The following is a 27905-nucleotide window of genomic DNA, read 5'->3' on the forward strand; positions in this document are numbered from 1 at the left end:
CATGTGTTTTTGTATTTCCAGTTTGCATGTCCTTAATCATCAGATTGCGTGTATTCTGTTCTGTTTTTGTCTATCATTAAACAAATGTTAGGAACTATAATCTGTTGTGGCTTATGTTTGAAGAGTCGGATACCTAAAAGCTGAATGATGCAGAAAATCAGTCTCTGATACGGACAGATTAAAGCCTCTAGAGGACCGCTGTTTACTGTTTTTCTCCTCGCACAAACAACAAACTTTATTTTTATTTTTACGGCTTTGATTCGTCTTCTTTTCTCTTGTCATACATTGACAAAACTCTCAAACTACCGTAATTAAACTTGACCTCCAGTCTGTGATCATTATGGGTCAAAAAATCTAAACATGTATTTTTAAAATGTCTTATGACAAAATGGAAATATGCTCCACTACAAAGCATAATTTAGTTTAAATAAAACTCGTATGTGTTTTTGCAATCTTCAGCATTTACTTAGCATGATAAAAAACAAACAATGCGATACATAGATCTGTATAATTTAAGTTTCTTATGTTTGGATGCACACGTTTTGAGGTAATCTTTGCAATGACAGTGCCTCTCTCTAACCACCAGATGGCGCTGTTACACAGCATATCTGCCCTTCGCGTTGGATTGCTAGTCATTTTTTACAGGAAAAACGGGACCGTGTTGGTACAAGGATTATCCTGCACGTTAGGTGTTTAGTGAGTTTTTACAGCTAAGAACGAATTAATCTTCTGCAGTTTTATTCTAAATGTAAAATGTTTTACCTTATTCGTCTTGTTAACATTTTAGTACTTGTATAATTTGTAGGTTTTACATGATACAGATTAGTGATTGTGTAATGAAACCTACAGTATGAACCACGGTGGAGTAAGAAATAAGGAGGCTGTCCCAAAGCGTCTGTCAACTGACAAGAAGATCGTGTATGAAATACAGAGGCGTCACTCTTACTTAGTTTTCAAAGCATGAACGTATAATAAATGCTCATAATTTAACGGAAATTTGTCCTGCAAAAGAGATTAAGGACGCTAAAACACCGAACACAATTGAACATTAAGCATTTAACATTAAACATGATAAAGTACAGAAATTATGTGCTAAAATAAAATGTCAGTGACAACAGATTCTATGTTATTTTGTTGGCCTAAAAGGAGGTAACATTTAAATATAGTAAGTCTGAAACTATCTTCTAAAATCCCCACCATTTATCTGTACGTTTTTATCTATAGGATGTAAACTCTGCCAGATGTTTATTAAAGGTTAAAATCAATAACTTAGTCACATTGCTAGCAAGTAATTTTGATACTTATTAATTGGAAGTCCAAAGATCCTCCCTCTCATTCTCTTTGGATTACAGACATTTGTTTATTTCTTTAAATTGAAAAAAATAGACTCAAGTTAAAGGCCTCTTCTTCTTGTGATGAACTTTTATTGAATTTGTCACATGAAAATTGTTGTACAAGAGGTACCATGAACAAGGATTCTTTCATACACAAACATTTGCATTTAACATATAGAGGCTACATATCACAATTGCCTTGCAAACAAACAAACTCAAATAAATAGAGACACTAGATAATACAATATCGGAAAAAGACATGTTTTTAAAAAATGCAAGCATAAACTTTACACATTATGTTACTAATTACTAGTTCAAAAATAAGCGGTACTCATTATAATAATAATGAGAATGATAATATTAGTGCAAAAATAAGATTTACATATTATGATAATACTGGTGTTTCTATCAACATTATTTAGCATTATTATTAGTATATTGATCATGAATACCACTCAGTCTCTCTGTTAATGTTTTCTGTAAAACCCAACAAACATGCGCGTTGGGTAGTGATCCATCTGTTCCCAGTATAAACGATCTCCGTGTGAGTAGTATCTATCTGCGTTGAAGAAAAGCTCCTCTCCCACACTGGCTGCTATGACCTAGCTACCGGACGACACTTTCTGCTCTCAGGACTGACCGCTACGTCTCAAATAGTTTTGTTGTTGCGTTTTTTGGCAACCATACATTCAACATACAGTCGTTTATGGTTGCATTGCCGCGACTTTTTAATCGCAACTGCTGGCCTCTGGGGCTAGCAGAGCAGTGACAGAGTGGAGCCAGCTGGTCGGTCAGAGGTACAGTAACGTTAGCAAACAAGCTAATTAGCCTGGATTACTGTCTTTAATCACAGAGAGTCTGCGGTTTTACTCACTACGGCAACAATGAAGATAACTGTGGATTTCGAGGAATGCTTGAAGGACTCCCCACGGTTCAGGTGAGTGATGACAACAAGGCTTTTGTCCCAGTTGGTGGTTATTTATTGATCACAGGGTGAAAGTATCCAGTTAGCTGCCCGCTAGCCCAAGCTAATCAGCAGCTTGCTGTTTTGTTGCCTGCCACTTTTCTATTTTTGTCTCTAAGAAAGCTGGGGCCAGCCAGGGAGGCTGATGGGGTAGGGGACCACACATAAACTCACTGACCGGTGTGGCAAGCACACACGAGCAGTAGAAAGCTGTTCTGGTGCTTGTTTTCTGTACATAAATTATGTAAAGATAGGAATGTATATTAAAAATGAATGCAGGAAGTCACAGTCTGTGCCAGTAACCTTAATTTGCCATTGTTTGAAGTTGCACGCAGTGTGGGACTGTGCCTGTAAAACACCCAGGCTTTAATTGTTTATTGTGTGCAGTGTATTACACTTTAACATACTTTCTTATTTAACTGGAATGTAATACTCTGGTCAGTTTGTATTGGCAATACAGGACACTAGGATAGCAACTAACAAGTAATGTCATCATAGATTAATCTCTTAATTATTTTCTCGATAATCAATTAATTATTTGGGCCATGGTAAAAAAGATTGCCCATCACAATTTCCCTAAATTGACTTATTCAGAATCTGATAGTCCAACACACCTAAATTAATACATTTAATCCTGTAGAAAAGAAAGAAACTCAGTAAATATTCACATTTTAGAAAGTGAAATCAAGGATTTCTTTATCATACTTTTGTATTTAATTAATTGGAATTAAATACTCTTGTCAGGTTGTATTTGCAGGACAGGACACTAGGGCTGCCACTAAATATTATTTTCATCATTAATCTGTCCGTTATTGTCTCGATTTAATAGATTAATCGTGTGAGCCATAAAATGTCAGAAGGCGTTAAAAGAATCACAATTTCCCAAAGCCCCTGTCGACACGTCCCCAAAACGATTAAGTTTTGATGTCGTAGAAGACAAACAAAACCCCAGCAAATAGTCACATTTAAAAAGATGAAACCAGTGCTTGGGTGATATAGTTGCTGAATAACTCTTCTGTCAATCGAACACTCGATTAATCGTTTCAGCTGTACAGGACTTACACTTGAAGTGGCACATCTTAAAACAGCATCATCCATTTTATGACTTAATATTTGCATTAAGTGAATAATGGCCGCTCTTTTTTTTAGTCCACTCAAAAGCGTAAACTAGCTCTTCAGCAGTTTTGTCAGGTGGTGGGTGTTCATGTGATGTCTTTCTGGCAGAAGTGACACTTCTGACTTCATCACTCACACTTCTTTTTTTCTTCATCAAGCTTAAAAGCTGTGTAAAATGGGATGTTTGCTCTCAACTTCCTCCTCACTCACTTTGCGTTTTCCAGAGATTTGAGAAAGCGCCTCCTTCCTCCCTCCGCTCCCTTTGCTGTTGCTGCAACATCCTCTCTCTCAAAAACGAGGAACAGATGTTAACGTTCAGAGGTTTGAATAAAGGGAAACTTCCCAGTCAGCTGTGCAACTTGAAGTTGGCCTGTCTAACACTTGTTATTACAACACACTTGTTTATTACCAAGATGGCTTGGCTATGAGGGTCTAAGCCATTATTATACTTCTATAAATGTATGTTCAGCCAAGCGATCTGATTGGTATAGCATTTATTTATAGCATTAGCATGGTAGTTAGTATGTATGCCGGTTCTAACTTTTGACTGTCTGTAAACCTTCTTCCCTCCTCTGCATCATCATCATCATCATCATCATCCACACTCACCTTTACTTGGTTCCTGATAACAGAAAGCGCAGAGTCACTGCAGACAGTTTGAAGTAAAGTGTGTCAGTAATGTACTTAAATCAAAAAAGCTTAGAAACTTTTTACCTCAGCCTGACCGCAGGCAGAGGATGTGGTGAACATATATTGTTTGTCATTAGATAAAAAGTTTCAGACAGTCCAGAACTGATACCCTTTTACCACAGACTTCAAATGATACTTCCCTTTTGAAAGTCAATCGTTTGTGTCCAAGGCATGATCTCCGATTGTTAATACATGCAAACATAGTAAGTCAACTATAGCCAACTCCAAAATCTGTATACCTTTTTTTATTATTCATATTAGTATATGGAGTTTGGTGACCCATTCAGCCTGAGCAGGTGGTGTAATTAACTTGAATACATAAAAACTTAAATAAAGAAATAAAAGCTACAAATATTAAAGGCCACAGTCAGATTATTTTAAACAATTTAGAGCTAAAACATTTATTTTATTAATCTTTAGTTGGTTAACATTGACATTAGTTCCAGTTTCTCAATTGTGATAATTAGATTTTCTTTGTCTTGTCTAGTAAACTGAATTCCTTTGGGTTTCAACCTGTTGGTCAGACAAAATGAGCAATTTAAACTCGTCAGGGATTTAGGAGATTGTGATTTCTCACTATTTTCAGACATTTATAGATCAAACGATTATTCAAGACAATAATTGGTAAATGCCCTGTCACACATATCCGTATGACAGAAACGTATGCTGGCATACGAAATATCGGCAATAGGTTGATATAAATTAAGGGTAAGTTGTGATCGTTTGAAGGACGCAGACGTTACGCCGAACACGGCAGACATACGGCCCTGTCACACAGTTCCGTATGGCAGAAACGTATGCCGTGTACATGAAAATTAGCTTAAAATTACGTCCAACTTTTCCACAGCGGTGTTGTAGCTGACATATACATAACAAATTATTATACGTATGTCAAACATTGATAGCGTATCACTTACCTATTTAAAACATATCAGAGCCTCTGGCCAACGGAGCTGGAAAAGTGCCATCTGGTTCACGTCATGCTGGAGAACGGCTAACATGCTGAACGCTAGCTGTACTGTAGAAACACGTTTAATAAGTTACTCCGTCGTCAGGCATAATGTTAACATAGGGTAGGAATAGGTTATCCACTCGTTATCAATACAGTCGGCCGACGTAGCCTATATCTAACATACCTATAACGTAGTCACGTAGGTATTCACGTACTATATTTTCGTAGGTAAATATTCACGTACGTATTCTGTATTCACGTATGTCTAACGTCACGTAACGTCTGCATATCTTATGAAGCACACGTCGTACGTCCGGTAATTTTGAACATACTCAAAACATCAGCGTTCAACAACGCACCCCAGAGTAACACAGTGAGCTCTTAACGAATACTACTTATGCCTTACCTTATATCAACGTACACCAGCGTGTTGCCAATATTTTGTATATCTTATGCATTTGTTAGGTTTTCGTCTGATACATTTTGTATAAGTAAGTGATACTCTATCAATAGGTTAGACATGCGTATCTGTATACGTTCACTTTTCTGATCCAATGAAAAGTTGGACGTATTTGGACTCTGACAAATCTTCGTATGCGCCGTCATACGTTTCTGTCATACGGATATGAGTGACAGGGCCTTTACCGGTTTAGTTGATAATAAAAACTTATTTTTTTCAGCCTTGAATTACAGTAGCTCATCTTTTGTCTCTGCAAATGTAATTGCCTCCTCCTCCAGTTTTCTAACTCGTCAAATGTTTCCTGCACTTTTGGAAGAAGTCCAAACTTTCCCGAAACAGACCAGTCGTTCGGTCGTTTTCTACTTGTACAACTCAAATACACATGTATAAAAAAAGAAAGCATAAATAAACAAACAAATAAGTAATTACTTTAAAAAAATTGACAAACAAAAGTGAACGTTTGTCTCCCCAGGCAGAAAAGTTATGCCAAGTTAGTATGTATGACTTCTGCCTTCAAACGTAGGTTATTTTAGGGAAATATATGGTTCAGCTGTTTTTTGTAAACAATCTGCACTAGTTCTGTACTATTTCTAACTCAGTGTAGGCTACATATTAAGTTGCATGTTAGAGGAACCTGTCATCTGATTCAGACGTGGGCAACTTCTCTGCCTCGCTAGTTTTCAATAACAAACATTGAACTTTTGCACCAGCTGAATATCAAAAATGATGTATGTTTTACCATGTTGGTGTGATAGGAAGTCACTTCCCATAATCCTCTGAAACCAGGAGTCCAGCTAAGCATATTGCTCCATCTCTATCGATGTTTTTAGTGCCCTTTGTCCTTTTACTAGAGTCATCAGTCAAAGTTTCCTGTAAGTCCTCTGTCTGTTCATCCTGACGGGTTGGGACCGATCACAGCAGCACAGTTTTCCACTTGGACCACCATCGTTTTACTCTTATTTTTCCATCCCCCACTTGTTATGTTATGTTGTGTTTGGCCAGAGAAGAGGACACAAGAGAGAGAAAGAGAGAATGGATGAAAACATGGACCAGTGTGTAGCAGCTCTCCCTCGCTCAACATCTGTTTCCATTTTGGTGTTTGCTTTCAACTTTGTGCCAGAGAATATGGAGCCCCCAAATGTGGAGAGGGTTGTTTTCAAGTGGTAATTTGGCACACCCCACTTTTTTTTTTTTTTGCTCTCATCCTCATTTTCGTTGGGAAGCTGTCGTTAGTCATAAACCATGCTTTCAGCCCAGAGGAGAGATGCACTAGTACAAAGAAATATGTATTTTTGGCACTAAACCCTGGTAGCCTCGTTTTCCACTTGAGAATTAGACTCTTTGCTGGCTCCTCTTCAACTTTGAGAGTTGAAAATTCCCTTCAGAGGGGCCACGGCTTTTCTCCCCAAGTGTATAGGAGTAAATGTTTTACATATTTAATATGCCTCTCTTTCCTGCAAGGTCTCAAAGGAGGCTAACATTTGCAATACAATTTCCACATTAAGTTAGCAGTTTATTGTTTGTATTGGTAGTTTAAAACCAATAATTATGACAGTTGGTTGATCAAAACTTTGAACATACAATATCAGATTCTCAATAGGCCACACAAGGAAGCATAACACCAAGATATTAAACAAAATAAAGCATCACAAGAGTAAGATGGATAGGTTTTTATAGCTGTTAATAATAATAATACATTTTATTTTATAGGCGCCTTTCATGGCACTCAAGGACACCGTACAGAACATAAGGTTAAAAACAAGGAACAATAAATAAATAAAACTTAAAAACAACAATCAGTTAACAAATGAGTAATTACTAAGAATATGCTAATTTAAAAAGATGAGTTTTTAAACCAGACATGAATGCGGGGAGGGAGTGGATGTTGCAGATGTTTAGTGGGAGAGAGTTCCAGAGACGGGGGGCAGAGTGGCTGAAGGCTCTGGGCCCCATGGTGATCAGGCGGGCAGAGGGAATAGTGAGTTGGGAGGCAGAGGAAGATCGGCGAGAGTGAGAGGGAGTGAAGGAGTTCAGAGAGGTATAAAGGCGCAAGAGGGCCTTGAAGGTGAGGAGCAGAATTTTAAAATCAATACGGTATTTAACTGGGAGCCAATGGAGTTGTTGGAGAACCGGAGTGATGTGGTCTATGGAAGGAGTTCTGGTGATGATACGGGCGGCTGAATTTTGGACCAGTTGGAGTTTACGTAGAGATTTGTGAGGAAGGCCAGAGAGGATGGAGTTGCAATAATCTATACGGGATGTAACAAGGGCGGTGGTGTTGGGTGTGAGTGACGGGCAGAGACTATTAATGTTGCGGAGGTGGAAGTAGGCAGACCGAGTGATGTTGTGAGCTTCAAAAGATAGGGTGCTTGTCGAGAATGACACCCAGGCTCTTTACTTGGGGGGACTGTGGAGTTATCAATGGTAAGGGAGAATTGATCAGTTTTGGCCAGAGTGTACTTGGAGCCAACTAGAAGAACCTCGGTTAGTAGACTTGAACTGCCTAGAAGTGAGTTAATTTCTGTAATTAGCAGCAACTTCTTCCCTGTCTTCACCCTCTTCTTAATCATGATGACATGATTGCTTAGCCCTGATTTGGATTTGCTGATTCTGAGCTCAGCTGAGTGCCATGACATGAAGTCATTGGTCAAACAGCCGTGGTTGCAGTTTCCCCTGAGTCATCGACGGCAGCTGTAGAGCCGGCAGATCACTGGCAGTCTTCTCTAATGCAGAACCAGAGCCTGAGGAGGAGCAATAGTGCTGCGATACGCCCTGAGATGTTTCCCATGGGAGCAGCAGGCTTGTTAGCACGTTGAGCTTGTTACTGATTTAATTGAGCTGTGGTTGGTTTTAATGGTTATTAATAAAGGAAATTAACAGCTAATGAATTGTGAGAACTCACTGTACTCCTGCTGTATTGGTATAGCTAGACACAGTTGTATTACAATAAATATTGGACAGCAAATTAAAATGGACTTTTGGCAATTGTAAGCCAAAAGATTTATCAATCAATTGATAAAAGATTATTCGATTATGAAAATAACTAATAGTTTATACGTAGCTATCAAAGTCGTATCTCTTGTTCTGTCTTTTTGATGATCACTCCTCAATCTTTGCTGTAGATTATAATAATTCTGTAGTTATGACTGTCGTCTGAGTTTCCTTCCTACCACTTATGTAAGACATAGGAAGGCTGAGGAGGTACAATGAATACAAATTTGGCCTGAATTGTCATTCATTACAAGTAGAATTTCCCAAGAGCCTGTGTAACTGTTTATTTTGAGGTAATGACCTCATCTTGTTGATGTTGTAGTTGAAGCCCCGCCCCCACCCCCATATCACCACCACTGCTCCGCTCTCTAACAATTACAGGATCTACGTCACAGCACTAAAGCTCACTCCATTCTTCACGTTTCCATCCACAGTTACTGTGTCAAAGTGTTGAATTGTTTGCTGCCACCACCACTGTAACTTTAGTTCAGTGAAATAAACTTTATTCATTCCGTCATGCGAGACGGACATAAGAATGTAAATAACAACAAAAAAAAACAACCCATGCCTAATCTTCTTTCTAAAACATTATTGAAGGGAGAAGCACGAGAGGGATGAAGAGATCACAAAACACACCGATGGAAACTATAATTAGAAAACATCAAAGGAATGTTGTAATGCGAGGCTATTCGACTGTCAGACATATCTAAATAGGATTAGTTATAGTCATTTGGAAGTAAGCCTGCTTTGAGCTAACTGAAGTTTGGCGCTGTATTATGTAGGAAAATATAAATATGGGATTAGCCTCAATGTTGGCAGACACTTAACATTAAATGACTCCGTTTGGGACCGGGGCATAAAATATATCATGACATTAACAGTTATTTTCATTATCGCTTAATCCGTCCATTATTATTTTGAAGAATCGATGTATTGCTTTGTTTAGACAAAAGAAGAGAAATGCAGATCTTGTGCAATGGAAACGGATTTTCAGTCAAACCAGCAAACCCTTCAAAGTGCAGAACATCTGCATGAGGAAAATATCTTCCAATTTGGAGAAGAGTGAAAATATGCGAGGAGCAGATGGTCTTCGAGTGTCAGCTTATGTCTTTGAAGTGCCAAGGTCTTTGCCACGGGCACACAGAAGACTCTTTTGTGTTGGCAGCGTGACTGACAAACCTGTTCAACTACCTCACTCCTACATGCAGAGTGCGCACAGCCTGCTGGCCTGCTGCCAACAGAGCCAGAGAGGCGGCACTCTTTGTTTTTGGTTCATGGTCACTGAATCACTGCAAAAGAATTAGGTGTCTCCATTTTTATAGAAGATGTTACTGTGCAGTCAGAGCTCTAACTAATAGGTGGAGGGTGAGCACCACAGAAAGGATCTAAGGCTTTGTCTGCCTCTGTTTTTAGTGTTGGTTGGTCTTTTGGCAGTGTAATAATTTTAGTCACCCACTTCTAAAATAACACCACTTTATGTAGATGTTTACTCGGAGTAACTACAATAACACACATGCACACATTTAGTGGATTCCCGTGCAACCCTGTAAGTGTTGGTGCCATGTCTACCCGTCTTAATTTAAGGTATAGAGTATAATTTAAGTAATTTTTTTAGCTAAAGCAACCAAACATATGCCGCCTTTCTCTTTTTTCATATAATTGTAAATAGAGTATTTTTGAGTTTTGGACAGTTGGTTGGAGAAAACAACCAATTTAATGATGTCACTTTGGTGAATTGTGATGATATCTCTGGGCCAACCTTAATGAAGACAACATTAATAACTGGTTCAATCAGACTTAAACTGCATTTTGCCAATAATGTAAACTTTGTTGACCTCTAGAGCTGATAAAATAACTTAAATAAGACATTGTGACATATATTGGTCAAACATTCCCTCAGTGATGCTGAATTGGCCTCTTTCTCACTGATGTGGTTAACAAGGCAGGCTTTTCATGCGCCCTCCTTATACCACGTCTCTCTTTATTTAGCTTCACCCTCACACCCAAACAGCACTTAAACCAGGATGTCTAAGTTCCCTAATGTGTATTGTTCCATTTAGTGAAAAAGCTAGTAATCATATGTTGCTGTTTCCTTTTACTTTCCTGCTGGAAGTCCTGACTAAGAGAGTTCTCTCTTAGCTGTGAAGATCAACAGATGTGGTGCATAATATTATTTGTCTATCTGCTAAATGAATAAATATTAGAACAAAAACTTGAAATGAAAGGTATCCCAACATGGCATATTATGTCTGTTGTCTGGTTTATTTACTCCAATGAGATGAGATTGTCTACTGATTACATCTGCTGCTGCTTCTTTATATTTTGCAGACACCAGATGTCAGATGTTTGGCAAGAATCACTTTGCACTGATAGTTGAATACCTGCATCATGCTTATCACCCAGTGTACTTCATCACACAATGTGCGCTGTTGAGGGATGCAAACGTATTGACGCCTAAATGTAATGTTGAGACTATATAATTTGGGAAGTTGGGAAAATATGATTGCTACATCTCTTGTTGCTACACGGCTTTTAGATGTCTACTAAATGTGTTCAGATAATCTCTGCTGTGCTTGAGAGAGCATAAAAAATATTTCTCATGGCCTTGGCTTTGTGGTTCATTAGGTCATGCTTTTTCTTATCTATATATATTTTTCCTCTTTACATTCAACATTAGAGCTTTAACAATTAGTCGACTAATTGATTAGTCGACTAATTGATTAGTCGATCGAGAGAAGAAAAATAAAACTGAAACTGATAATCAAATAGTCGATAAAGTTTTTTTTAATGCAAAAAGCTTCTTAAATATGGAGATTTCCTGCTATTCTCTATTTCTTTATATCATAATAAAGTGAATATCTTTGGGTTTTAGACTGATAAAACAAGATATTTAAAGACATCCTCTTGGACTTTGAGAAACTCGGATGGACATTTTTCACTATTTTCTGACATTTTATAGACCAAACAATTAATCTATTAACCTAGAAAACAATCGGCAGATTAATCGATAATAAAAATAATCATTAGTTGCTGCCTCACTCAACATTATCACTGATGTATTTTCCTCAATACACCTTAACTGCAAATATGAGAAATATATTATTATACACACACACAGTCAAAGCCTATATCAGCCTACTGTAGTCTCATGTTGTAGCTGTAAAGGCCCTGTCAAACATTGATATCGTATCACTTACCTATTTAAAACGTATCAGAGCGTCTGGCCAACGGAGCTGGAAAAGTGCCATTTGGTTCACGTCATGCTGATGCTGGAGAACGGCTAACATGCTGAACGTTAGCTGTACTGTAGAAACACGTTTAATAAGTTACTCCGTCGTCAGGCATAATGTTAACATAGGGTAGGAATAGGTTATCCACTCGTTATCAATATATTGGCTGTAGGGATTCAGTCAGCCGGCGTAGCCTATATCTAACGTATTCACGTAGGTATTTACGTAGGTAAGTATTCACGTATGTCTAACGTAACGTAACGTAACGTCTGCATATCTTATGAAGCACACGTCGGGTACGTCCGGTAATTTTGAACATGCTCAAAACATCAGCGTTCAACAACGCACCCCAGCGTAACACCGCCTGCTCTGAACGAATACTACTTATACCTTACCTTATATCAACGTAAACCAGCGTGTTGCCGATATGTTGTATACGTCATATTGTTTTATATGTTATGCATTCGTTGGGTATTCGTCTGATACATTTTGTATAAGTAAGTGATACGATATCAATAGGTTAGACATGCGTATCTGTATATGTTCACTTTTCCGATCCGATGAAAAGTTGGACGTATTTGGACTCTGACAAATTTTCATATACGCCAGCATACGGATACGGATATGTGTGACAGGGCCTTTAGACCCATATTTTAATGCCTATTGATATTTTCACATCACAGATGATGAACAGATTTCCTGGTTGTAGTTCAGTTATAAAATCCTATAGTGCATCACAGAGCGTCTCTGTCAGCTGAGGAGTTGATCACACTGGACGGCAGTAGAGGAGGATGTTCCAGCGTCTGGTTCTAAAGCAGTTTAGCTGACTTCATTAACATTCAGCTCCAGAGCTGAGAGCGTCAGAGCAGCCCTCCGTTTCCATTACCCCTCTCTACTTCCATCACATTTCTGTGGAGCGTTCATTACAGCGCAAGATTCAATTTTTTACAGCCTGCCATGCTGTTGCTACTGTAATGTTCTGTTTTGACGCAGCTAAAAAGAAAGAGCAGTAATTTCGGAAGCAGATTTTACTCTAGATTTTTTTTTACAAATGTCAGTAATGTTGCACTTATTTCTGTTCAACAAAGATTTATCTTCACAGATTTATCTTTGAGAAATATCTTATGCTTAAATCTATACGACGTAAACCATTAAGTTACACTCGTCTCAGACCTTCTTATGAAATAACAACAAACCTCTCTCCTGTGGTTTACACTCTTCATTATCATCTTTTGAGAATTTGGGATTAAGAGATTTATTTTAAACCATGTGATTTACTTGTATATGCGCTTTGTTCTTTGTGCAATGACTAAATGACATTGTGTGACATTGCCTTTAGTGTGGCCCTTAACTACCCAGTTTTAATTTAATATATGCAAATATGTGATTTTGAACATCTTTGAGTAACAGCATTCACATAATAAAATGTTATGCCCTGATTTTCTTTAACCCAGGTCATTTTTAGTTTATAAATCTGAGCAGCAGATCAGATGAAAGTGTTCTTGGCTAGTTGCAGAGTTGTTATCTGTGTACTTTGATGTTCATGCGTTCCTCATATCTGCCACATACCTGAAAGCTTGAGCAGTACTCTACGTATAATAAACTCTTGACCTACTCGAGTCAAAAAGAAAAAATGCCCTACTTGCTCTTTGTTCAGTCAGTCATGGGTGGAGACCATGCAATGATATGTTGTTCTTTGAAATTTCATCTGGTTCATGATGGAACACTTTTCACTTAATGGAGAGACATTTTAGAAGAGTTGTGATATCAAATGGTAGAATGTTTCAGAATAGGAATTTTGCACACTGTCCAGAATCCTCGGGCCCCATTTGGGAACAATTCACTAAAACCAACTATTTGGGCCGGCAGAGGCCAGCTATGGAAAGAGTGTTGCTCAGCAATCAGTGTATCAATATCAGCTGAATTTCCATGCTGAAGATTGCTGATTGATTCTCTGAAGTCTCACTGTCTTCTTTTCCTTTTATAATATGTATACAGTGTTTCCCCTACCATTGTCTTGCCCCCCCTGAAATTCAAGGTGTTTTTCTATTTTTATTTTTTTCCTCTTTTTATTTTATTTTCACATTGACAGGTGCTCTTTCATTAAATAAACTAAACGCTTATGTTATCGATCTAATTTATGTGCACGTTTCAGTTTGTACTGTCTACTTTGCGCATTCACATTCTGTCCTTCGCACCTGACGTGCGCACACACCTACAGTCAGTGTGGAGGAGAGGAGAGAACTAAATAGAACTCCCCCCTCCCCTGCTCATTATCCAGTATCAGCCTGGACATGCACCAAGGTCAGAGTTTTGAGGCAATGGCCCAGATTAAAATTTTGCCAGGGCCCCTCCTTTTCTTATCCTCTGTCAGCACTTTCACAAGTTCACCCTACAGGCTCAAGTTACGAGATTAGAAGGAAATATTCATGTTCTCATGGTTGCGTAGAAAGCCAGAGAGTGACTGATTGAAGGTTGAGGTAAATTTCCATTTTCTAAACCATTATTTTTCCAGGGAAAGATGGCTGATTGTGCCTGACCTTTTCTGGGCCCTCCTGCCTTCACTCAGTTTTACACATTAACATCTGAGCGCTGCTGTCTGAAAGTGACCTGTTGTTTGCCCCTGAGCAGCAACATCTGAGCCAATGAGGGCAAGTGCTTTGCTCAAGGACAAAGTTGTTGTTGAGAGAAGGAATTCCTAGATTTAAAACCTTAAAGATCTGTTCAGCTTGTATTTATACATATACATTGATAAAGGCCCTGTCACACATATCCGTGTGGCCAACGTATGCTGGTGTATATGAAAATTTGTCAGAGTCCAAATACGTCCAACTGTTCAGAAAAGTGAACGTATACAGATACACATGTCTAACCTATTGATATCGTATCACTTACTTATACAAAATGTATCAGACGAATACCCAACAAATGCATAACGTACGCAAACATATGGCGTATACAAAATATCGGCAATACGCTGGTGTATGTTGATATAAGGTAAGGCATAAGTAGTATTCGTTAAGAGCACTGTGTTACGCTGGGGTACGTTGTTGAACGCTGATGTTTTGAGCATGTTCAAAATTACCGGACGTACCCAACGTGTGCTTCATAAGACATGCAGACGTTACACATAAGTTATGTTACGTTAGACATATGTGAATACGGAATACGTACGTGAATACTTACCTACGTAAATACAGTACGTGAATACAGTAGAGGTACGTTGGATATAGGCTACGTCGGCTGACGGTGAACCCTACAGCCAACTTATTGATAACGAGTGGATAACCTATTTGTAACCTATGCTAAGCTTATCCCTGACGACGGAGTAACTTATTAAACATGTTTTTACACTACAGCTAGCATTCAGCTAGCGTTTTGGGAGCTTATTGGGGTTTGAATATAATATATAGGGTCCCTGTGAGTAGCTCATCCTCACTTCTTCACAGCAGGTCTTGATGAATACATCAACACATCATCAACCCATCATCGGAGAGCATGGAGGATGCTGAGCGGCTGTGACAAGAGTACATTCTAGCCGTTCTCCAGCATCAGTATTACGTGAACCAAATGGCACTTTTCCAGCTCCGTTGGCCAGACGCTCTGATACTTTTTGTATAAGTAAGTGATACGCTATCAATAGGTTTGACATGCGTATAATAATTTGTTATGTATACGTCAGCTACAACACCGCTGTTGAATAGTTGGACGTATTTGGACTCTGACAAATTTTGAGCTACTTTTCATATACGCCGACATATGTTTCTGCCATACGGAGCTGTGTGACAGGGCCGTATGTCTGACGTGTTCGGCGTATCCTCTGCGTCCTTCGAACGATCACAACTTACCCTTAATTTATATCAACGTATTACCGATATTTTGTATACACCAGCATACGTTTCTGCCATACGGATATGTGTGACAGGGCCTTTACATACATACAAATGTGTAGGCCCAAGCTTCAATTCCTCAATCAGAGAATCTTTATTTGATAGAGTAGTATAAGTGATATTTTTGTTTTTTTTTTTGTGGGGGTAATATCAGTGAAATTATCCCCATAGGGTTTTTCTTGAGATCACACCCAAATATTCCAGGGAAGACTAATCTGGGACTAGCTTCCTTCTGGTTGCTGATAATATTGGTGAGCCAAGGATTGTGGCTTGCACTCACTACGGTTGTACTCACTGCATTTGTACCAGCAAAATACCCAGTGTATAAATATAGAAAAACATATGAATAGGCCAAAATCCTCTTTAAGTCAGACACTAGAGCTCGTCAGAAGCAGAAGTCATTATCCGGGTGATTCATAAAAGAAATGGACTTTGCCTGTAGCAATAGACAAATGCAAACAGGGCCTGTAACATACTCTTTATCTTTTGGATTAATGTCTCTGTGAAAGAGACGAGCTCTTTATTGCTTTTGCCCCCGTTTGCCCTACTTGTCTACTTAAGTCCTTAGTTCAATCCACTATGTTTGGGTTAACAAAATGTCATAAGAAACACTACAATGATGCTCTGTGACACCGTTTCCATGTTTAAACCATTTCTCTTAGACTGGGTTTGTTTAATTATTAAGTTGAGACAATGTATCATACATTGATTTAAACTGATGCCAGTTCATGCGTTTCATGTTTACAGTTGCAGTACAAAGTACAATTCTTTTTGCAGAGTAGGTTTAACACCTAAGGGACCGGCACTAAACCTTTTTGGCATGATTGGGCTCATCTCAGTTTCTGCAGGTACAACAGCTTGGTTTTTGCATGCCCACATTTCAACTTGCTGAGTGAGTTCTGAATAATTAAACTCAAATGCAACAGCAAGTTATATCCTTCTCCAGCAAGTGAGTATCATATATTTATTTTGCACATAACACGCTTTGAGCTCAGGTTCAGCAATAGAACACCACTCCTGAAGATAGTGGGGCTTAGTGTCTTAGTCTTGGATTTAAGAAGGATTCTTGGCACCACTGAGGCCAGGCATGCAGCCAGATGTTGGGTTCTCACCAATCAGCATTCAGCTTGATATTTATCTTGGTTTCATCAAACATATTGATGAACCCTAAATATTAAAGTAGAGGCCTCTAACATCTTCTATTTCTATTGTAGTGGAATTATTATGTTATTAGGACTATTCTTATCGTGATGGCTCGCCGGCAGATGCAGAGACAAGATAAAATGCTTTTTTAAATGTACACATTCACTGGGCAAAACTACTTCAACTTAGGTTGCATGTAAAACATGTCCTATTTATTTTTATGTAACAAAACATATGGGAGGAAATGCTTATTTCTGGCTGATGCAATATCATTGTGCATCCCCACTGCAAATGTAGTGATTACAACCAATTAGTCAAGCGACAATGGAATCATAATTCTACATATGTTACTCAGGACTCTTGTAGTCCCTGCTTTGAAATAAAGTGTTTATTGTAGTGCATGCGATTGTTAATAAAAAAATACAGATATCAATACAATGCCTTAGATTAAGTATAACGTCTAAAACACATTATATACAGTAAAATATTCTGCAAATGTACACAGGAATCCTCGATCCCTGCATCTCTTGCTGAAAGCACTCAGCTCGCTCAGTCAGCCTCTTGTTTGTCCCTGACAGTGACCAGATGTTTGCAGCTGTCAGTGTACACCATACGGAAGAACAAACAGCTGGAGGGGGTTTGGGGAATGCCACCCGCTGCTATTGCAGGGTGTCACTGTTAATCCCTTTGCCTTGTACTGACACACGCGCACACTCCCAGTTCTGCATGACATCATGTGCTTGAATACAAACAACATTTACATCCAATAATTCAATTAATGTTCTTATATCCAGTGATTTTCACTGAGGGGAAGCAGCATAATAAACCTGGAATCTAGATAATCGGTTTTACAAGAAATTAACAAAAAGGGACAGAGTGCTCCCGCTGCACCAGTAGATGTAAACCTTTCCAGTGTCCCCATTTTGGAGAGTAAACTTGCCTCTCTGCAGATTATTACTGCTAAACTGTTGTAAATGTGGAACATGCTTCAATGTAAAGCTACAAATTAGCTGTAGGTTATAACTGATGACATGAGACTAAACACCATACAAAAGTAGTACTGTGTCCAACAGACATTTTCTTCTCCGGCTCTCTGTTAATCTTGCATTCGTGCCTTTTTGTTCCTGTGTTTTTACCTAATGTAGGGTGCAAAATTAGCACAACATTTGTCGCTAAGTTTGCCAAAATATATAATGGATAGTACTTACTAGGGTGATTAACACAAACTGCCCTTGTAATTATTATGCACACCTGAGTTTCAAACATGTTTCCCGTTGGTGTATCCTCGAGTAGGGTAAAAAAAAAAGAAGACTTCAAAAGTAGCTTCTTCATAACATCATTAGTGGTGTTTGAACTTGTTAGTTTGATTTGTGTGTCGGCAGGATTACGAAAAAACTACGAGAACGATTTTCATGAAACTTGGTGGGCCAAGGCAGAACCCACAAATTATTTTTCACTTTCATTAACATTGCGAGATAGGGCATTTAGCCTGGTCAGAAGTCTGCCTTCTCAGAGTGCCCTTCTAGTTTTTTGTGTTTTTACCTCTGTTATAAATTTACTGTGTATATTAGTAGAGCCACTTATCAGACACTTGTGTCCCTTTTCTACACTGGAATAAGGTTACGATAGCATATTAAACTGCACAGATTATTATCAAAAATGAGTGCAGATTAATTCACCAAGCCTGTGCTGAGATGAGGTCTTGGCATTTCTTCTTCCCCTGTCGTGGCACTCGAATGCTCGTAGGCTGTTGATCCTGTGGCGAACCAAGCTGTGCTTTGTCACATTTTAAGGGGCAGAGTGCCAGACCTGAAGCATTATCCAAAATGGCAGCTCTCAGTTTGGCTGCCTCTAATGCTGTGTGTTTCTGCACGTGGTTGTGTCAGTACTGTAGAAGTGTATAATATCATGTCGTTTTCAGAAGCTACAGTTTTAGAATACGGGTGTGTTGGTGAGGTTGAATTGTTCCATTTAGTTTAAATTAGCCCCTGTTTTTTTAAATGGTCAAGATGATGATATACGATTCAACAATCGGGTAAATATTTGTCCAATAATCATAGAGCATGATGACATAAATCTGCTGAAGTAATCAAGAAATGCTGTCAGTGATACTTGTGCTGAGTATTATCATGAATATTTAATGCCTTAACTTGTGAAATAAGCAAACATTTTTACTTCATTAGTCTGTATACAGTGAACGCAGGATATATGGAAAATGGGAGAATGGTAATAATGAGGCAAAGGGAATTAATTTACTTTGCGTAAGGATTTCCCAGAAGTGTGTCTGTTAGTTTCCCTTCACATTTTAACATATGAATGCTTCTAATGGCCGTGAAGTTGATAGCAATGAGTCATGTTTACACTTGATTTTAAAATAATTTTCTCCTTTCCCTACAGAGCCACCATAGAGGAAGTGGAGGGGGATGTATGTGAGTTGGAATCCAAGCTTGACAAAGTGAGTACCACTGATTGCTTAATTGTTCATTTGTTCTACTCTGTGAAGTGGCAGCTACAGAGGCAAGTGTAAGTGGAAAGTTGCAGGTTTGTCCTTGGCCCTGTCCCCAGTATATCCCCTGGCAGATTGTCTTTCAAGTAAGACCCTAATATAGACACTGCACCTGGCTTGCACTATGATGAAATATGTTTGTGTTTCTGAAGTATTATGAAGAAACACACCAATTACACTGTAGTATGTGCTGTAACAGGACAATTATTTTCTTTGATTCCCAAAAATCATGACCCGCTCAAGTGTTCATTGCCAACAAAGTGGGAAATTAACACCACCTGCCAGCAGCATGGTGGTTTAACTTTGCCTTTTAATAATCATTTATTCATAAAATTGCATTTTGTTTATCAAAATCATAAATCTTTTGACTCTTGTCGAGTCTGTTCTGGCAATGGAAATATTGTGGGTACCATAATACTCCATATGGGTTGTGTTGTTAGATTATATTATTTCTCCTGGTGAGCTACATCACAGTTTATCTCCCTCACTCTGCTCACATTAACTAAACTAATAAACCAACCAAACAAACTAGTGTTGATCAGAAGTCGTGTCCTGCCCTGATAGCAACACAATCCCTCCTCCCTTTCGGATCCCTGCAGAGCTGAGAGTATGTTCACTCGCTGAGGGCGAGACCTCGAGCTTGGAAGATCCCAGTTCATTGTTTCTAGACTTAGTCTTGCAGAGTCCCTCCCTCCTCCTTACACCACCTCCGTGACTCATCCCCCCCCCCCCCTCCCTCTTACTTCCCCTATTGCTCTGGAGAGGAAGGATCTGCTGGAGAGTGGGTGTGTTTGTGTGCACAAGTACGGCTGGGAAAGTGTGTGTGAGTGTGTACGTGTTGTTGGGTGGAGTCGAGAGAAAAGGAGCTCAAGAGACCAGAGAGCAACTTTTATTCGGAGCTTCCTACCTGCCACACATGAACACACACAGCCATGTTGCCGAAAGTAAACAGACTTTTAACTGAGCCAATATTAAATCTTCTCATAAAAAGGCTATTCTCCTAACAGACTGGAGACTAACGGTGGTTAGCTGTTGTCTTATTGTGAGGCTTTGGGTGTTGTTCAATAGAAATATCTAGCTATAGCAAAAAAGGAATACACTCAGTTGCCAGTCCAGGTATGATTAGCTAAAACTAATGGCGTGTAATAAAACAGTCCTGCCATAAATCCTACTTCCATGAAGGTTATAAGGTTCAGTTTTTGTTTCAACTGTATGATCATTTCAGAGGCTGAACGATAGAAAAAGACAAAAGATAGCTATTGTGGGGTTATTAAGGGGCGGGTGCATGATCTGATGTGTATTTAGGTAAAAGATTATTATATCCACTTTGTCAAGACCTGCTCGTATGTAATAGTTGCTTGCATAAAAGACAAGCATGGGCCACTTAAAAAGTTACCTATTAACTTCTGACCTTTGCTCCTAAGACTAGTTTGGGACTAAATTAATTTGTTTTTCAAATTTGTATTTTATGTTTTTGAAATATAATACCACATTTTGACTGACATTTTTAGATTAGTTTAATATATGACTCAAATAATTTGTTAGGGTTGTTTGTATTTCTTTTCTGATTTCTACTGAGAAAATTGTTTTAAATAAGGTTTTTACTTAGTTTGTATTTTATCAGCTTTTATTTATTCATTACTTTCTGATTTGTGAAGGAAATTGCTTAAAATGAGCATTTTTAGTTGGGTTATTTAGCAGTTTTGGCTGCAGAGGCACATTCGTGCTCTGTGTCATCTCCAGTGTGGGAGTGCATGGAGAACGGCCAGCGTCTGTTGTGATTTTACATAACCTGGAATTATCTTTGCCCCCAATGAGTCAGAAGGGAAATAAGTACCTGCTGTTAAAGAAACCGACTAAGCATCAAGCATCGTTTGTTACAACAAATCTACGATTTCTGCTCAATCCATTTTTAGCGGCAAACTTTTAAGTGCTTTTAATAAGAGAAAATGTCCTGAAGAAATGACCAGCACTGTTTCTAGTTTCTCTTCACTAACGTTTTATCATCTTCTCTCCATTTCTTGCCTCTTTCTCATTCTCTCTCTAGTTGGTGAAGTTGTGTATTGGGATGATTGATGCTGGAAAAGCCTACAATGCAGCCAACAAGCAGTTTGTGAACGGGATCCGGGAGCTAGCCCAGCAGTCCACCAAAGATGAGGTCATCGAGGTAAACAAGAAAAACTTGTTCTGAATAATTGAAAGTCACCAGCGCTAGTACTATAACAGTGTGGATTTGTTTCCCTTTTTTTTTGCACGTGTGGGGGCAGGCCTCCCTTTAACATTTAATGAAATAATATAATATTTGATTAAAGTTATTAAATAATAGTAAAATAAATTGTTAAAATCTGTACTGTGTAAACTATGGCTGACTCCTTCCTAGTTCCCAGTTATAAAGAGGCCTGTACTTCCTCTCTATTAGACAACAAGAGGCAAGAATGTAGTGTGTGATAAGGTTTTTTTTCACTCTTCCGTGATATTATCAAATTAAATCTAAATTTAAAAAACTAGGCCTAGTAAAACCTTGTACTGTCCACTGGGTCTTGCCGAGGTCAGATGTTTTGTTTTGTTTTATTGTGTTTTCTCACATGGCGAGGCAAGCACTTCCTCTCTGCCTTTGTGGATTTCCCTCAATGCCTCTCTCTTGGGTTTGAAGTTCAGCCATGGCATGTATTTGGAGGGAGTAACTTAGCCAAAAGAATTCTCTCAAAAAGAATTCCCAAATTGTTATTGTGTCTCCAAAAAGACCACAGTTTCCATGTAACAATACCTGTCTAACAGAAGCGCTCGTGTCTGTGCAGACATGTCTGTGATAAAAACATGCCGTAGAAATGTGCATCTTATTATGCTTTAATACAGGCTCACAGTTGTTCTTCTTTTCTCTCCGCAGTCCAGTCTCACAAAGTTCGCTGAGAGCCTGCAGGAGATGATCAACTATCACACGGTATGCTATTACTTGCCATGTGAAAAACTTATATATAATAACCTAAAGTTACTTCTGCTCCCAACACATAAAGACCTCGGTGTAGAGAGAGGTTTATCCAGTCTAATGAAATCCATTCCCTGCCTCCCATGTTGTGAAATATGTGGTATCTCGTGGAATAAATCATGCGTTACTGAGGTAAACATGTCCATGTTAATTTTTCACGATGTGGTTGTCATCCTGGAGGCATCTGAACTACAAGAAGAACCATTGTAGGCTTCAGTCAGAGTAATATAAGTATTCTGTTCAGCTTTACACGTTTTATAGCATTGTCATCCAATGCTCTCCACTTCCAACCACTAGATCTTGGACAATAAATAAATATTACGCCTTATTGATTTATCCTTTCTTGTCCCCCATCAAACTCGCCAAGGAGCCCAGTAGGACAGATCTAATTATGTGGCTGTTCTTTCCCAGAGTCCCCTTGTTAGCATCATCAGCTGTCAGGCTCTGGTACGCATGATATGACATTGGGAAATGGAGAGACAACTTTGTTTGTCCTCTCATTAAGAATCCCTTGAACACAGAGAGCAGGCAGAGGGCAAGCTAGAGGCCTTTGTTCTACAGTAAAAAGTGTTTTGCTTCATCTCCCTTGTCATGTCTTGTTTCTGTTAGCTCTGCCTAACATGTTCAGAGTGACTTCCCAGTCAGCATCACACTGTGAGCGACATGTTGGTCAGAACAAACAACTAAGCCAGGGGTGCTGGGAATTGAATCTCTGCGATCTTTATGGCTGTGGATGGGAACTTTACCCCTGCGCTAACAGGCTCATCCCTAAAATCATTTAAGATCACAAACTTAAACACCTTGAATGTGATTGATGAACAGACACACCTCAATTAATAGGCTTATACATGGAAGACATTTCGCTTTGTCCACTGTAACTAATACAATTAATGAAGCCACCGTTAAAGTTTTAAAAAAGAGTTTATAGAGCAAACAATTAATGGTTTAATCAGAAAAAAAGCAGAATAATCAGTTAATGTGAAGAACATGCGAAACACAACAAAGTTTTGGCTCGTTTTGTTCAATTAGGTTCCACAGAGTAGTTAGTTACATTACATTACAGGTAATTTAGCGGACGCTCTTATCCAGAGCAACTTACAGTGAACTAACTACAGTCGCTCACAGTGTGATGCTGACAGTTCCCCTGGAGCAACTTGGGGTTAAGTACCTTGCTCGGCATCACACTGGGTCAGGGGTACAATGGTGGCAGCCCTGGTTTTGAACTCACAACCTTCTGGTTTGGAAGGCCACCACCTAGTTCCACCTTGAAGCCAGTCTGTAACATTCCCAGATTAAATGAGATATAGGTCTTTCCTAACTAGTATCCCTAAAAGATGCAGAGTGGCCAGTCTACTGTGACTCAACAGTGGAGTCTTTCTTCACTAAATCTCATTAGCTTCCTTGGCTAGACCCCTAAAAGCCTCCAGGAGCTACAGCGCCGGCCTGAGAATGTTACTCAACAGTGGAAACTGCGGTCACGTCAGCTGACTGTCAGATAGGTTTTTGCCACTCAGCGATCTTTCAGCGCATGATTCACTCAAACACAGTGCTCAATCTGTTTGTCACTAGTTGCCTCTCCTAGCCACACTGCTTATATTGTCTTGTCTGGTTGTGAAATTGCAGTGAAGCCCTGTTAAGAGAGACATGTTTGTTAGGCCTTTTGCTTGGTAGCTCATTTTTAGGAAGCATGCAGGTAAATGAGGGTATGACTCGCTACCAAAGATTAGCGAATTACGTCTTTTCTCGTGTTTTTGTCTTTTTATGAGGGGAATGTACACAGTCAGCTTGTTTGTGTAAATGTAGCTGCCTAATTCCAGCCTGTAATGTTAACACAAATCCTCCTAAACAGAGGTTTTGAATGCTGACTTGAAAGTGATTACAGTTATTATCTTTTTGCTGCTTTCTTAGAGAAGTGCCTTAAGATGTTTATTGCTTGAATTGTTCAACTAAATAGAGAAGCTAATTTGCCAAACAGAAAGGAGCATTTACTCTTTCTTTCTTCTTTCTTTCCTTCTTCACAGATATTATTCGATCAGGCCCAGAGATCAATCAAGATCCAGCTTCAAACATTTGTCAAAGAGTGAGTATTAATTGAATAAAGCTGGTTATATCTCTAAGCAATCTGAGCTTTTGAAGAATGTCCTCATTTCTTATCTCATTTATCCGTGAGAACAAGATGAAGCACGTTCAGATTTTTACTCGTACTTGTATCCAGATCAACTTAAAATGAGGAACACTGGACTTAATATACTTCAAATCCATGCTGGAGAAAAAGTGTGAAGGATATTGAATACAGAAAGCCCACACCTGAAATTATGAATATAAAGTAGAAGCTGGAGGGATGTCACATATGTGATTGGCAGATGATCCAGACAGGGCATGTGAGTTATATTAGTATATATATAAAACATATGTTTAGTCATATCTCCCTGTTTAAAGCCTCCCCATACAGTACTAAATTCCAGACTGCTTGTATAAGTGCAGGAAGCAGTGGGGCCTTCTGGTTTTTTTCCTTCTATGGATTAGCAGCTCTGGCTCCTGGCACACCAGGCTTAACACCTACATCAGCAGCACCCAGGCTTCTCCGAGAAGGCTGGATAATTACTCAGTACCTTACAGCACTCACAAATTAATCCAACTTTTTTCTCAGGCAAAACACACCAAAGAACAAATGTGGGGCGAAGAGTTTTAGTACTTTATCCTCCTCCTCCTCCTCCTCCTCAACATGCACATGTAGTGCTGTCCCATCACTTACACAGACACAGCACAAGACCTGGGTCAAAGAGTTCTTCCAACTAGTGTTTGTTTGTTTTAACCTTCTTTGGATTTCCAGCCGACCAAGATATGAAATCCCCTTTAACCTTTATGTGTTCCTGTTGCCTGCCCATGGTTGTGTTGCTTCACATCCAGAGATAACTCGGCTTCCTTTAACATTTGACCTTTTCCCTGACAACCTTGTTGACAGCAAAGACACATGTCCAATGTGACCTTGGATATAGAGTTTGTCAAACCCCTTTTAGCTTTAACCCTAAATTGTGTGAAAATGCTATTGTACTGCTTTAAATATCAGGGGCACCATCTTAGGGTATCTCCACCCAGCTCAAGTAACAAGATATATTTTAGTGCTCATGCTTAGTGATCAACAGGGAAAAATGAATTTGTAAAAACTTTATTCTCACATCCTTATGAATAAATAAGTATCTTAGATTTATTTTCCTAAACTCCTCGAATAAATACTTATACAATGGCCACTCAGTTTAATGTGTTTGTCTTATTAAACCTCTGCCTTGCTTTGTCAGTGACCTACGTAAATTCAAAGAAGCCAAGAAGCAATTTGACAAAGTGAGCGAGGAAAAGGAGGCGGCGCTAATCAAGAACGCACAGGCGCCCCGCAACAAGCAACATGAGGTGGAGGAGGCCACCAACATCCTCACTGCCACACGCAAGTGTTTCCGACACATCGTCCTCGACTACGTCTTACAGGTACAACAACTCTATTGGGGATTTAAATTGTAGCACTCTTTAAGGGACAGATAATGAACAAAACGCAAGAGAGATTGTTTTTCAAGAGAAAAGTGTCAGAGGTCTGAAGACAGAATCTGTTGAAGCTTTAAAAAAAATTAAAATGAAAAACCGCCTCAGCATTTCCAACATAAACTTGGATATGGAACTTTATATGCTGAGTCAGGTTGAAAATGCTGATGTGGCACATAAGAGGAATGAACAGCAGCTGTGTTTGATTCTGTTATACTAAAGTGAAACACCCAATCTCATCCACCTGTCCCTGTTAAGTCGATTTGGCTCGAAAATAGTAATAGCAGATGCATCAGCAGGACACAGCGAGCAGCAGTTAAATGAGTTGTAGCAGTGTCCACAGGACAGAAGAAGAAGAAGAAGGTAGTAGTGGTAGTTTTCTCTTGGTGCGAACAGTAACGTGATGGTACATGATGGTGTTGCTCCTGAATATAATTCATGTGAAATATTCACACTGTTTGTCACAAACTACAGTCCCAGTCATACAGACAGACAGGCGAGTAGTGCTTTTAGTTTTTTATTTCAGTGACTATTTTCATGCATGCCACATCTATATGGACTTGCATAGATGGATTAATAAACCTTTCTGCTGTCTTCTCATTTTTATAACTAAATTAAGGACTTTATATTCATTTTCACATTAGGCCTCAGAGACTAAGTTTAAATGAATGCAGAAAGAGCAAATCAACCCATTTGACAGGTTATAGTAAGTCGACATGTTTGATGAAGCACTATGGTGGAGAAATTATTAATACTTTAGATAAAGTAATGCGAGAATAAGCAGAAGAGGAAGAAAGCAAGAAGAGGAAGTATATAAAAAAACTGCTGAAAAGATGAGTTTTTATTCACTGTAAAAAGAAAACTCCCAGGTCTACCAGTACTTAAATAAAGCTGCTACATTATATTCTACATAAAATATAAACTAGACGAGTCAGTTACAATTTCATTAATGACATAAGACACTGACTTACAAAACAGTTGTCTTTTGAGAGGTTGAATCATCTGTGGAGAGGGAAATTACTTTCAGGGGACTAAATCGTGTGTTCTTAAATCAAACCCTCTCATATCTCCTTTTGTGCAAATACGTTCCTTATTCTAGTGCTTAATATGTGCTTAGATCTGTCAAAGCCAAACAGATGTCTTGTACTCTGACCTTTCGCTGTAAAAACTGCTCATGAATTGAATAAATCAGCTGAGCCCTCGGTCTCTCCTCTTGGCCACAGAAGCAGCACTGTTGGATGCTTCATGCTTTCTGATAATTGAATCTCACTACAAAGAAACAGACAATGCTCTATGGGCGCAGTCGTTTCAAAATTAGAACCCAAAAGCAGGTTTCGAAATCACTCTCTTATAAAATAAAACCTGACTATGAGAAATTAGTTGAGTTTTTTTTATTTTTTATCTTGCCTGTTAGTCTACTTATAGGAAATCTATAAGCCCAGCAGCTAGCGCAGATTTAAATAGGTCTCCTTTTAAAGTTTCACATTCGGGTAGTGCTGTCAGCACTTTTAAAAACCTGCTAACTTCTGCCGCTGTGCTTGCAGGAAACATTGCAGACAGATTTTTAGCTTTATTCTTTTTGTTCTTTTTAGAATGTTTTTGTGGCATTTTGCTTAATTATACAGTGCACAGCTTACAGTGACATGCAAGATGGTAGAGGGAGAGGAAAATATATGAGAGAGGTTGTAAGCCAGGCTTGCATTCATGACATTTTAAAAATGGAGCATTTCTGTTTTACCCTACTGTGCCACGTAGAGTTAGATCATAAAATACTAAACTTTAAACATCAGGTTTGCTTTATTGAATGTTGGTCAGACATAGTAAAAACAACATGTAAATGTAATGTATGATGGGAAAAACACATCGTGCAGTAAAACTGATAATACAGCCGTCAGACATACAAGCCATTTAATACAATATGCACATAACACAGAAAATCAGAAGCACAGTTAACACTTAGTAGAGATATGAATGGTGAAAGATAAATGGGAGTCTACAAAACTTAACAAACCTGAAATTCCCCCTGCCTAATGTTGCCTAATTTAAGGCTAAATCTTGCTCAAACTTTATGTGTGGATTTACCACACCTTAAAAAAATGCTCATAAATT

General features: G+C 38.8%; 1 protein-coding gene across 4 annotated transcripts in view; it reads left to right on the top strand.

Annotated features, from left to right (window-relative positions):
- Positions 1-1872: 1872 nt before the first annotated feature.
- LOC115006645 (arf-GAP with coiled-coil, ANK repeat and PH domain-containing protein 2-like) overlaps positions 1873-27905 on the top strand; it is a 53322-nt gene continuing 27289 nt past the window's right edge. For 2 of the 4 annotated variants that reach the window (XM_029428973.1, XM_029428974.1), the window contains exons 1-6: positions 1873-2271; positions 19168-19225; positions 21324-21443; positions 22164-22217; positions 24284-24342; positions 25562-25745. In XM_029428973.1, the coding sequence (XP_029284833.1) occupies positions 2219-2271; positions 19168-19225; positions 21324-21443; positions 22164-22217; positions 24284-24342; positions 25562-25745 (528 nt within the window). In that variant the 5' untranslated portion in view covers positions 1873-2218. The remainder of the gene's footprint in view (positions 2272-19167; positions 19226-21323; positions 21444-22163; positions 22218-24283; positions 24343-25561; positions 25746-27905) is intronic. The other 2 variants (XM_029428976.1, XM_029428975.1) reach the window with 1 other exon arrangement.

The sequence above is a fragment of the Cottoperca gobio genome, chromosome 4 (genome assembly GCF_900634415.1).
Source record: "Cottoperca gobio chromosome 4, fCotGob3.1, whole genome shotgun sequence".
Classification (NCBI taxonomy): domain Eukaryota; kingdom Metazoa; phylum Chordata; class Actinopteri; order Perciformes; family Bovichtidae; genus Cottoperca; species Cottoperca gobio.